At 39.5% G+C, this 11704-nt stretch overlaps 1 protein-coding gene and 1 pseudogene across 1 annotated transcript in view; one reads left to right on the top strand and one right to left on the bottom strand.

Moving 5' to 3' along the window:
* Positions 1-1767: 1767 nt before the first annotated feature.
* RAD54B (RAD54 homolog B (S. cerevisiae)) overlaps positions 1768-11704 on the bottom strand; it is a 90363-nt gene continuing 80426 nt past the window's right edge. The window contains exon 15 of the mRNA XM_006884626.1: positions 1768-1985. Coding sequence (XP_006884688.1) covers positions 1768-1985 — 218 coding nt within the window. The remainder of the gene's footprint in view (positions 1986-11704) is intronic.
* LOC102856822 lies at positions 8550-11323 on the top strand (annotated as a pseudogene).

Genomic DNA, 11704 nt, shown 5'->3' with positions numbered 1-11704 from the left:
GTAAAAAAGTGATCATTTGAAACACAATATGAATATAGGAATGTGTGAAACTCAATGTACATGAATGATACACAATGTATAGGAATTCTGTATGCAAATCAATATAAAATAAAGTAGAAAGAAAAAAAGAAGAAATCTTATTTTCTTAGGGAAGTGGGGAAGTCTCATAGGGGCATAAAGGTTCTGGGATGGTATAAGCCATTTTCAACCAGCTACTTACCAAAAGACTGGTAGTTCAAATCCACCCAGGAGTGTCACAGAAAAAGGCCTAACAGATTTACAAACCCTATGGAATGGTTCTTCTTTTCACATATGGGGTTGCCATTAGTCACAATCAATTCAACGGCAAATAAAAACAAAAAACTTGGGGCCAAGTAAAATAATTTGTACTTACTAATTGACTAATTCTTTACTGTCAGATTTGCCTATTCACAAACACCAGATGTGCAACTACCACCCACATATGGCACGAGAAGTCTACACTGTTCGGATCTGATGGGACATAATTATAACTGAGTGTTTACTGACAGCATTAAGTCCAAAAGAAACTTTCCTAAGTGGAAGCAAAAGCTGATGACAGAAGCTCCAGTCAGAGGATAGATGGTTAACTCCTTCCTCTCATAACACTGTAGCCTTCAAAAGCTGGCTTTATGTATTAGAACTCTCATTTAATGTCAAATACTGTTATATAAAATCTTAACATAATAGAAGTTGAACTTTCTTTTATGATAAGTCAATGTTTGGGCGTTACAGATTTAGACTGAGTGTCAAGCCCCCCAAGTCTGAAGACCCAGATACTCCGAGATGTCACTCACACAATCTCTGTTCCCCGCCTAACTTTACCACAGCGCTCATTCTCGACAGCTTCAGATGCTGATTCCTCAGGCTCATTTCCTTTTCCCCTGAGTTCTAGTTTGAGCTTACCAAGTTTTCTCCATTTGTATCACACATCTGTACCTAACATTCCCATCAGGTCATAGTTCCCAAAGGCAGGGACTAGGTATTCTATCTTTTATGTCTTATAAAAATTCCTTAAAAAAAAAAGCTGCTGTGATTAAGTTGATCTCAACCCAGAGTAACTCAGATGTTTCAGAGTAGAACTATATCTCACAGGGCTTTTAATGACTGAGATCCTTTAGATCACAAAGTCTTCTTCCAAGGTCTCTCTGGTTAGATTCAAACTCCAAACAGTAACTCCTTAAAAATTCCTTAGTAGGGATTTCTGGTGGCCTAGCGGTAGGAAGTTTCACCACCAACCCAAAGGGGCTCATTCCAACCCACAGTTGCTCTGTGGGAGAAAGAGGGGCAATCTACTCCTGTGCAATTTACAGCCACTAAAACCCTGACGGAGCGTCAGTTTTGAGTCAGTTCTGACTCAAGGGCAATAAGTTGAGTTTGTTTTGTTATCATCAAGTGTCATCAAGTTGCCTGTAACTCATAGCGATCCTCTATCCTGAGCCAGTCTCACTGTCTCCAACACACCTACCCCATTACCCCAGCACTTAATAAAAGCTTATTAGTCCTGGAATGATCAATAATTAACAACTGAATAACCACAGAAGTATTTTAATGCTTTTATCACTTACAAATTGATAAAAAAAAATAAACAACTAAATCTTGGCTATTATATTAAAACTATGATATACTTTGCAAGAAAATACATTACTCTAACATAGATACTTGTATTAATTTCCAAAAATTATGCTTAATCTATACTAATTTAATTTCCCTGGCTGGTTCCCAAGGGAATGGTATAATCTTCTTCAATCAAACAGCATCAGCTTGATTAGTTATATTCTGAAAAAAGAATGAGACATTTTCTCTAATTCTATCAAGAAAAGGATCTGGAATGTTCGCATGATCTGCAGAAAAATGTTTCCATTGCTTCAGCTGAGACATGGAGAGAGGTTTCAGGGAATTAGAACTCTGGTGATGTGCGCCAAGCTGACAATTTCTAGGCATAGAAGATTTTCCCGATGAATCATCTAAAACTTAAAAAAAAAAATTAAAACAATGAGGAAGAAAATCCTTAGACCAATAAATATCCTACTATATATTTCTTTATAATATCTAATGATTTATATATTTTTTTTAAATTTTACTTCCAAAGGTCAAGTTGAAACAATTACCTCATTTACTCTTTCCCTACATACTTCTAAGTGATCTGGTTTAAGCACTAAGGGTAGAAATGAGGAAAGAAAATGGGAAATGTCTTTATATTTAAAAAAAAACCCCACAGTCTAGTAGAAGAGACATGTTATTAAACAAATAATCACCCAAAGAAATGTGGTGGTGGTGGTTTTGCTGTTAGGTGCCACTGAGTTGAGTAAGACTCAGAAGAGACGCTAAGAACAACATATCTGAATCCTGTCCTATCCCGTGACATCGTCACAATCTTTGACACACTCAAACCTACTGCAGAAGTCACTGTGTCAATCCACCTGGTTGAGGATCCTCCTCTCTTTTGCCATCCCTCTACCTTCCCAAGCATGATGTCCCTCTCCAAGGATAACCTCTCCTATCAATATGCCCAAAATATATGAGATAAAGCTTCATCATCTTTGTTTCCAAGGAGCACTCTGGCTGCACCTTCTAAAGGCGTATCTGTTTGTTCTTTTGGCAGTCCACGGGATATTCAGAACTCTTCTCCAACACCGCAGTCCAAAGGCATCAATTCTTCCTGAGTCACCCTTATTCACTGTCCATCTAACTCAGAAGCACAGCACTTGCTGAAAAGACCATGGCCTGAATCAGATGCACCTTAATCCTCAAACTGACATCATTGTTTCTCAATAATTTGGAGGTCCCTTGACTACAGACTCACCCAGTGCATTATGTCTCCTGCTCTCCTGGGTGCTGGTACTAACTGTATTGATTGTGGGCTCAAGTAAGATAAGCTGTTGACAGAATCAGTCTTTTCTCCATCTATCATGATGTTGCCTACTAGTCCAGTCGCAAAGATTTTTGTTTTCTTAACATTGAGATGCAATTCATATTGATGGCTGCAGCACTTTAACTTTCTGCAGCAAGTGCCTCAAATCCTCCTGTCAGCAAGCAAGATTTTGTCATCCACATAACAAAGGCTACCGATGAGTCTTCCTCCAATCCTGATGTCACGGTGTTTTTTATAAGAGCCCAGTTGCTTGAATAATTTGCTCCACATATAGATTAAATATACATGGATAAAGGAAATAACCCTGACACATACTTTTCCTACAGGCCCATAATTCCTTAACCAAAACCTTTGAGATCATGTATGTTCTCAAATTCTGAATAACTAATGGCCCCAGTAGGGTCTAGGAAAACATTTCTAATTAAATTCACTTAAAGTTCCACAAGTAATGTTGTTGTTGTTGTTGTTGTTAGGTGCTGTCATGCTGAGTACTACTCGTAACAACCCTATGAACAAAAGATCTGAACTCTGCTCTATCCTGTACCATCCTCACAATTCCTGACACACAAGAGCCCACTGCAGCAGTCACCGTGTTAGTCCACCTGGCTGAGAGTCTTCCTCTCCTTTGTTGACCCTCCACCCTTCCCAGCACCATGTCCCTCTCCAAGAAATAGCCCCTCCTAGCAACAAAGCCCAAAGTATGTGAGGCAAAGCCTCATCATTCTTGCTTCCAAAGAGCACTCCAGCTGCACCCTCTCCAAGACATATCTGCTTGTTCTCTTGGCCATCCATGGGATGTTCAGTGTGCTCTTCTCCAACACCACAGCTCAAAGGCATCAATTCTTCTATCATCTTGTTCATTGTCCAAGCTCTCACTAAATAATCTCATCAGATTAGAACATTTTCTATACCAAATAAACGTAATGTAAATTTCTAAAAAAATAAACATCTTGTTAGTAATAAAAAGTCTTCACAGTTTCTGGATCTCAGAACTAAAGATAAGGGACTAGGGAACTGTAGTCTAAACAGAAATCAGCATGTAAAAAAACAACAACAATGGGGATTAAACACATATATAGTGGGTAAATGGAGGGACTTGGACTTGAAGAATGAATAAGGTTCTATTAAGACCCAAAGGACAGGGCAAGAACTAGGTGGGAAAAGGAAATAAAGCATTCCCAGGAAAACACTGGTACAGTCAGGGAACTGACTGATACCTAATGCTAGGAACTAGAGAGTAAAGGCAGAGAACAATGCAAAAGGAGAAAGCGGGTAATACAAGGTGAAGCAAATAGTCGAAGGCCACACTGTGTAAAACACCAAAATGTCTATGTGAGAAACACTGATTTAGGAAAATGTTGTGTTGTTATGTCCTATGCAGTTGTCAACTACAACTCCTAGCAACTATGAACAACAGATCACAAACATACCCTATCCTGTACCATCCTGACAATCTCCCACGTACTCACAATCATAAATGTTGTGTTACATATTGTTGTTCTTACTCATTGTCCAACTGTCAGATACACAGAAAGAAAATGAAAAGAGCTTGGAAAATATGACTTAGTCATTAAGCTGATCTTTGTTCTTCAGCATCTTGGAGGGGTCCTTGGCAGCATATTTCTCCAATGCAACACGTCTTTATATTTTTTTTTATTTCAAATGAGTTGGTTTAATTCCAGATGGTACAGAATTCTGGGCATAATGAAGAATGAAGACTCTGACAGGATTCTGGATTCCATTTACTTTGACTGCACAACTAAGATCAGAATGGCTGAATGAGAACTGGAGATGGACCATCATAAGGTTTCTTCTTCACTGTTTCACAAAGTTTCCTCTTAAATGTACAACAGGCTCCAAGACAACACTTCATTTTAACTATAGGTGGTAAAAGATGTTACCGCAGAGAATCCAGATGTTTTAAAAAAGAATGGAATTAAGGTTCATCATTGCCTCAGTCTTATTTTTTGCCAGATTTCTTAATTCCACCTGTGGCCAGGGGACCTTTGCCCGCGGCCTTCGCTTTTAGTTCCTCGAGTTTCTTCTGTTCTTCTTTTTGTTTCTGCTTGAAAACCTTATCTTCCTCGTCCATCTCCTTGGTCTGCTTCTTGGGCTGTTTCAGGGGCTTCTTCTTACCACCTTCGCGGCCAGACCTGGCGCTGGCCGCCCCTTCCCCAGACCTTATATATATATATATTTTTTTTAATTGTGTAATTTTTTTTATTAATTTAGTTTGTTTATTTTTCATTTCAATGAACATCTACAGAGATTTTGGAATTCCATTCATTCATTGTTGCACCCTTCTCCCCGCACAAACCCCTCCCCCCCTTTGCTCCTCTCCTTGAAAAGCAAACGAAAAACTCCCTCATTGGTACACAATCCCCCCGCACCTCCCCAAGCCCCACCCCCTACCCCCAAATATAATCCACTCTGCAACCCTCATTGCATACTCCTACGATAAAAATAATGCCCTAAAATATAATACTTTTAGACTTTTTACTGCTGCTGTGAAGTGTATTAACTATGGACCCAAATAAAATGAAACTGCTGACAGCTTCAATCTTTTCTCCATTTTTTATGATGCTGCATGTTGGCCTAATGGCTTTTTGTTTTCTTGATGGTCAACAGTAATCTATATTGAAGTTTGTAATAATCATTGATCTTCTGCAGCAAGCATGATTGGCTCTTGATTATATGCTAATTCTTGAAGTGACTCAGTGACAACCAATTCTTCTGGCACAGTGAGTGCATATTCCTCCCATCTACTTCTGAGGCTGTTGCTTCATTCATGATTCCATTTTCCTGCATCATTCAGTAATTTTGCCCATCAAATCCTTCAATATTGAAAGCCAAGGTTTAAATTTATTCAATTCTATCAGCTTGAGAAATATCGAGAATATTCTTCCCTTTTGGTTTTTTTTTTTGCATATTTTATTACAATATTTTGTTTCTCGAGCTGTTCAGCTCTCTTTCTTCATCATGTTGTTGTTGTGTACCATAAAGTCAGAACTGACCCATAGCTGACCCCCTGGAGGGTTTTCAGAAGCAGTTAATCATGCAGAAGGAGACTGCCTGTCCTTCTCCTGCAAAGCAGCTGGTGGACCTGAACCCACGTGCCTTCGGGACTGCAGTGCAGCTTCTTGCCACTAGGCTACCAAAGCATACCTTCATTTTATTTTGGTTTCTTTGCATTCCAGTACATGTTTCAGAGTTTGACAATCATTTTCATCTTTTCTGTCTTCCCTGTCTTGTAATGAATGACATTTTGCTTTCTTCATGGTCATCAGACCTTAGAATGCAATGTGTCAAATCTGTTCTTGAGGCAGGCTTTTAAATTCAAGTGAGATGGTCTTAAAGTTGAATTTTGGTTTTCGTGCACGTTTTATTTTCTTCACCTTGCATTTGAACTTGCATTAGTCTGCACCACAGTCAGCCCTGGTCTTGTTTTGACTGCTGATAAGTAGCTTCTCTAGAATCTCTTCCCACAAATGCAGTCAATCTCATTCTTGTGTAGTCAGGTGAGATCCAGGTGTACAGTCACCCTCTATGTTTGGGTGTTTTGTTTTGTTTTTTAAAAAAAGGTATTTGTAATGAATAAATTATTGATTGTACAAAATTCCCTTATTTGATCTCCAAACTCATTTCTGTCATCATGGCCATGTTTTTCAACTACAATTCCTTCTTTTTTCCCCCAGCTTTTGCTTTCCAGTAACCAATTATTATTAATGCATCTTCAATCAGTTTTTGCATGCAATGACTGCATGTGTGATTCATTTCAGAGCACAAAAGTTGGGAGAAATCCTCAATTTCTTCATCTTTGGTTTAAATGGTTGGTACATATATTTGAGTAAAAGTTGTATTCACAGGTTTTTATTATACATGCATGAATAGTATTCTATTGCTCAAAAGTATCGGACAGACCTTGACAATAAATATGCCACCATTCCTCTTCAATCTGTCATCCCCGGCATAGTAGATCCTGTGACTGACTCAAAATGGCCAATACCAGTGCCTCTCAGCTCACTAATGCCTAAGATCTTCATCTTAAGTGTTCTACTTCATTTTTAACAACTTCCAATTTTCTTAGACTCATATTTTGTACATTTCCATTATTAATGGATGTATGCAGGTGCTCCTCCTCATCTTGAGTCTTGTCTCATCAACAAATGAAGGCCCTTCGTTATGTGAAAGGTTTACTCTATGTCATAAAGATAAACTCTACTTAAATAATGCAATCTTCTCCAGTTATATATAAATCCAACAAGGTTCTCCCCCTACCCACAGGTTTTTTTGAAAGTTCGTTATTTCAGAAGTAGATGGCCACTCTGCCTTTGTCTGGAAGCTCTTATGAAATATGTCTACTATGGGCGACTCTGCTGGTATTTTAAACACTGGTAGCACAGTTTCTATGCTATCACAGTAAAAAATGATGTGATGCTGGATAATAATATGCCCTTAGTTAGATATCATGGGTAAAATATGACTGTTGTTGTTGTTATGTGCCATCGAGTCGTTTGCGACTCATAGCGACCCTATGTACAACAGCACTAAACCCTGCTCTATCCTGTGCCAATCACATGGCCTCTGACACACGCATCCCGATTACCCCAGTCACTGAATCAATCCACCTCATAGAGGGTCATCCCCTCCTGCGCTGTCACTCTACCCTACCAAGCATGATGACCCTCTCCAAGGACCTGTCTCTCCTTACAACATGTCCAAAGTATGTCAGGCGAAGCCCCAGAATCCTTGCCTCCAAGGAGTAGCCTGGTTTAACCCTCTCTAGGATGAATCTGTTTGTTTTCTTGGCAGTCCATGGAACATTCAATACTCTTCTCCAGCACCACAGCTCAAAGGCGTCAATTCTCCTTCTACCCTCCCTAGTCATTGTCCAACTCTCTGATGCATAACAAGTGATTGCAAAGACCATGGCCTGTATCAGGCGGACCTTAGTCTCCAGAGAGACACCGTTGCTCATGACTACATCATGTATTATTTAAAAAACAAATTCTAAATGAGCCAATTGCCTCAATGTGAAAAACAAATGGGAATTTTTAAAAAACCAAAACAAAACACACAAAAAGCTCCAAGCTGGTATGTGTAAATACATTTTTTTTCCAATATCATCTAAGTGTGAACAACAGAAAAACAATTTTCAAACAAAGTCACATTTACAGACACAGTTGTTAGGACCTCCACATATTTTGGAAGGAAGGTATAATTCAATTCTTATTTTCCCAAATCATACTAGAAAGTAAGAAACTAAGGCACAGTGCAAAAAATCTCCACAACTCATTTAAAAAACCAAATTGAAGTACAGGCAAAGGATCTAAGTAAGCAGTTCAAATAAGAAGAAACTAGAATGGCCAGGGCTGCAGGCGGCCTGGGCTGCGGGGGCCGACGCCTGGCTGCCTGGCTGGCTCCTGCCACCACCGCACCTGCTGTGAGATGATGATCTTGGGCGTGGAAGGGTGAGGGTGCCCGCCACAGGAGGAGGCGCCGCTGCTGTGGCCACCGGGAGCCGATGGATTTGCACTGGGTTTGTCTCTTCACTGGACTATGAGCTCCTTCAAAGAAGGATTCATGTCTTAACTCATCTTTCTATCTCCAGGTCTGGCATAACTCTTGGTACATAGTTTAAGCTGAATTTTGGGACATGGCTACTGCTTTATCAAGATCTGATACTAGTAATAACCACAGTGGAAGTTTACAGTTACAGATTAACTGTTTCTAGTGCCATATAAAAAGGAAAATGCAGAAAAAAAAAAGGAAAATGAACTGGTTTGGAACAACAATATATACAGAAGTAGCTGTCAATGGAGAAATTAAGAAAACAGCAAAATCCAATAGTTCTTCAAATCCAAAATGGGACGAACGGCTAACTGTACATGTAACCCCACAGACGACCCTGGAATTCTGAGTGTGGAGTCACCATACTTGAAAAGCAGATGCTATGTTAGGAAGAGCAACTATGGATTTGAAACAAGCTCTCTTAGTACACAACAGAAAATCAGAAAGAGTAAAAAGAACAATTAAAACTTTCCTTGGAAAACATGAATGTATGGTGCAGACCGGAGAATTAACAGTTGTGCTTGATGGATTGGGGGTTGAACCAGAAAACCTAATGAACTGCAGATCCTCTCCAAATAAAATACAGCAAAATGGTGATGCCTTATATGAAAACGGAGAGTCTTCAAGCAAGGAAAACTAGCAGGTTGGCTGCTTAAGGTATTAATGGAATAGATAATCATGTACCTCTAATCATGAAACTCTAGCCCAGAACTCGGGCTGTTCATATGCAGTTAATGGAGAAGACATACCTTCATCTCCATCTCAGGTTGCTGACACACCCCAAAATACACCAGCTCCAAAACCACTCACGTCTGAGCCTGCCAATGGCAGTGTTAAAGCAGAACCATCCTCATCTGCACCAATGGATGATCAGTGCACCACGGGGACTCCAATAGTTTCTGAAGAAACCACCATGTCTTCAGATTGTACTGGTACTACTGTCAAAGACTCTTTAGTTCAAGAAATACCAACTTCCTCAGAAAACAATGAATGTATTCCTTCTACCAGTGCAGCACTGGAATCTGAAGCTAGAAGTACCTTAGACCCTGTCACCTCTACTTCTGGAAATGGTTCTGCCTTTGAAGCAGCCAAAATAAGACAGTCCGACGGCTCTGCGGAACCTTTAAGGCAACAGTCTGGAAACACCAACACAGAAACTCTACCATCAGGATGGGAGCAGAGAAAAGATCCTCACGGTAGAACCTATTACGTGGATCTTGACACTGAACAACCACATGGGAGCAACCACAGCCTTTACCTTCAGGTTGGGAGAGGAGAGTTGATAATCGTGGAAGAGTTTATTATGTGGATCATAACACTAGAACAACAACATGGCAGCGACCAACCATGTAGTCCGTCCATAACTTTGAACAGTGGCAGTCTCAGCAGAACCAATTGCAGGGAGCTATGGAACAGTTCAACCAATGATACCTCTATCCGGCTTCTATATTAGCTGCAGAAAATGACCCATATGGCCTTTGCCACCAGGCTGGGGGAAAGGGTGGATTCAACGGACAGGGTTTACTTTGTGAATCATAATACAAAAACAACCCAGTGGGAAAACCCAAGAACTCAAGGCCTAAAGAATGAAGAACCCCTGCCAGAGGCTGGGAGATCAGATACATAGGTGAAGGTATTCGATACTTTGTTGATCATAACATAAGAACAATAACATTTAAAGACCCTTGGAACGGGAAGTCACCTGTGACTAAAAGTGGTCCACAAATGACTTACAAATGGCAGTTTTAGGTGGAAACTAATTCAATTCCATTATTTGTGCCAGTCTATAACGCACTACCCAGCCATGTGAAGATCAACATGTCCCACCAGACATTGTTTGAAGATTCCTTCCAACAGATGATGGCATTAAAACCATATGACTTGAGGAGGTGATTACACGTACTATTTCAAGGAGAAGGACTTGATTATGGTGGCTTAGCAAGAGAATAGTTTTTCTTACTTTCCCATGAAGTTTTGAACCCTATGTATTGTTTATTTGAGTATGCTGGCAAGAACAACTACTTCCTGCAGAATAACCCAGCGTCAACCATTAATCCCGATCATCTTTCATACTTCTGTTTCATTGGTCACCTTATTGTTATGGCACTTTTCCATGGAAAATTTATTAATACTGGTTTCTTGTTACCACTCTACAAGCGCATGCTAAGTAAGAAACTTATTATCAAGGATTTGGAATCCATTGATACGGAATTTTGTAACTCTTAGCTGGATAAGAGACAAAAACCTTGAAGAATGTGGCTTAAAATGTACTTTTCTGTTGACATGGAGATCTTGGGAAAAGTTATTTCACATGATCTGAAGTTGGGAGGTTCTACTATCCTAGTTGAGGAGAACAAAGACGAATATTTTGGACTGATGACAGAATGGCGTTTTTCTCGAGGAGTACAAGAGCAAAACCAAGCTTTCCTTGATGGTTTTAATGAAGTTGTTTCCCGTCAGTGGCTACAGTACTTTGACGAAAAAGAATTAGAGGTTAAGTTATGTGGCATGCAAGAGGTTGACCTGGCAGATTCGCAAAGAAATACTGTTTACTGACATTATACAAGAAACAGCAAGCAAATCACTTGGTTCGGCAGTTTGTGAAAGAGACAGACAATGAAGTATGAATGTGACCCTTGCAGTTTGTCACCGGAACCTGCCTCTAGGCGGATTTGCAGAGCTGATGAGAAGTAATGGGCCTCAAAAATTTTGTATTGAAAAGTTTGCAAAGACACCTGGTTACCAAGAAGCCATACATGTCTTAATCGCTTGGATCTACCAACATATAAGAGTTATGAGCAACTAAAGGAAAAGCTTCTTTTTGCAATAGAACAAACAAAAGGATTTGGACAAGAATGAATGTGGCTTACCTTGGAGGAGCTCTTGCATTTAAAGACCCCAGCCAAGAAAAATTGCACAGAGAATGTATATAAGCTGTTCATTCTGTACAGTGAATTTTCTGAACCTCTCAAAGTATACATGTTTTCCATTCTTCCACAGAAATATTCAAACAATTTATTCTTTTCTACTTTATTTATTGTTTCCTTGAAGTGACTAACCAGGAAAAAGATCATCCTTAAATTTTGAAGCAAACAAGACTGTATTAAAAAATAATAAGTATATATCTATATAGGCATATATGATAGTTTTGTAGAGCTGAGTGTATGAAACATGACAGCCATTCAATCAGAAAGATCTGGACATGCTTCACTTTGTTTCTGTTATCCAGGGAAAAGTGCA

This window comes from Elephantulus edwardii, unplaced genomic scaffold (genome assembly GCF_000299155.1).
Source record: "Elephantulus edwardii isolate Elephantulus edwardi_28Jun2011 unplaced genomic scaffold, EleEdw1.0 scaffold00036, whole genome shotgun sequence".
In the NCBI taxonomy this organism is placed as follows: domain Eukaryota; kingdom Metazoa; phylum Chordata; class Mammalia; order Macroscelidea; family Macroscelididae; genus Elephantulus; species Elephantulus edwardii.
Note: the sequence above shows the minus strand (reverse complement) of the source record. Positions and strands in the feature narration are given on the sequence as shown.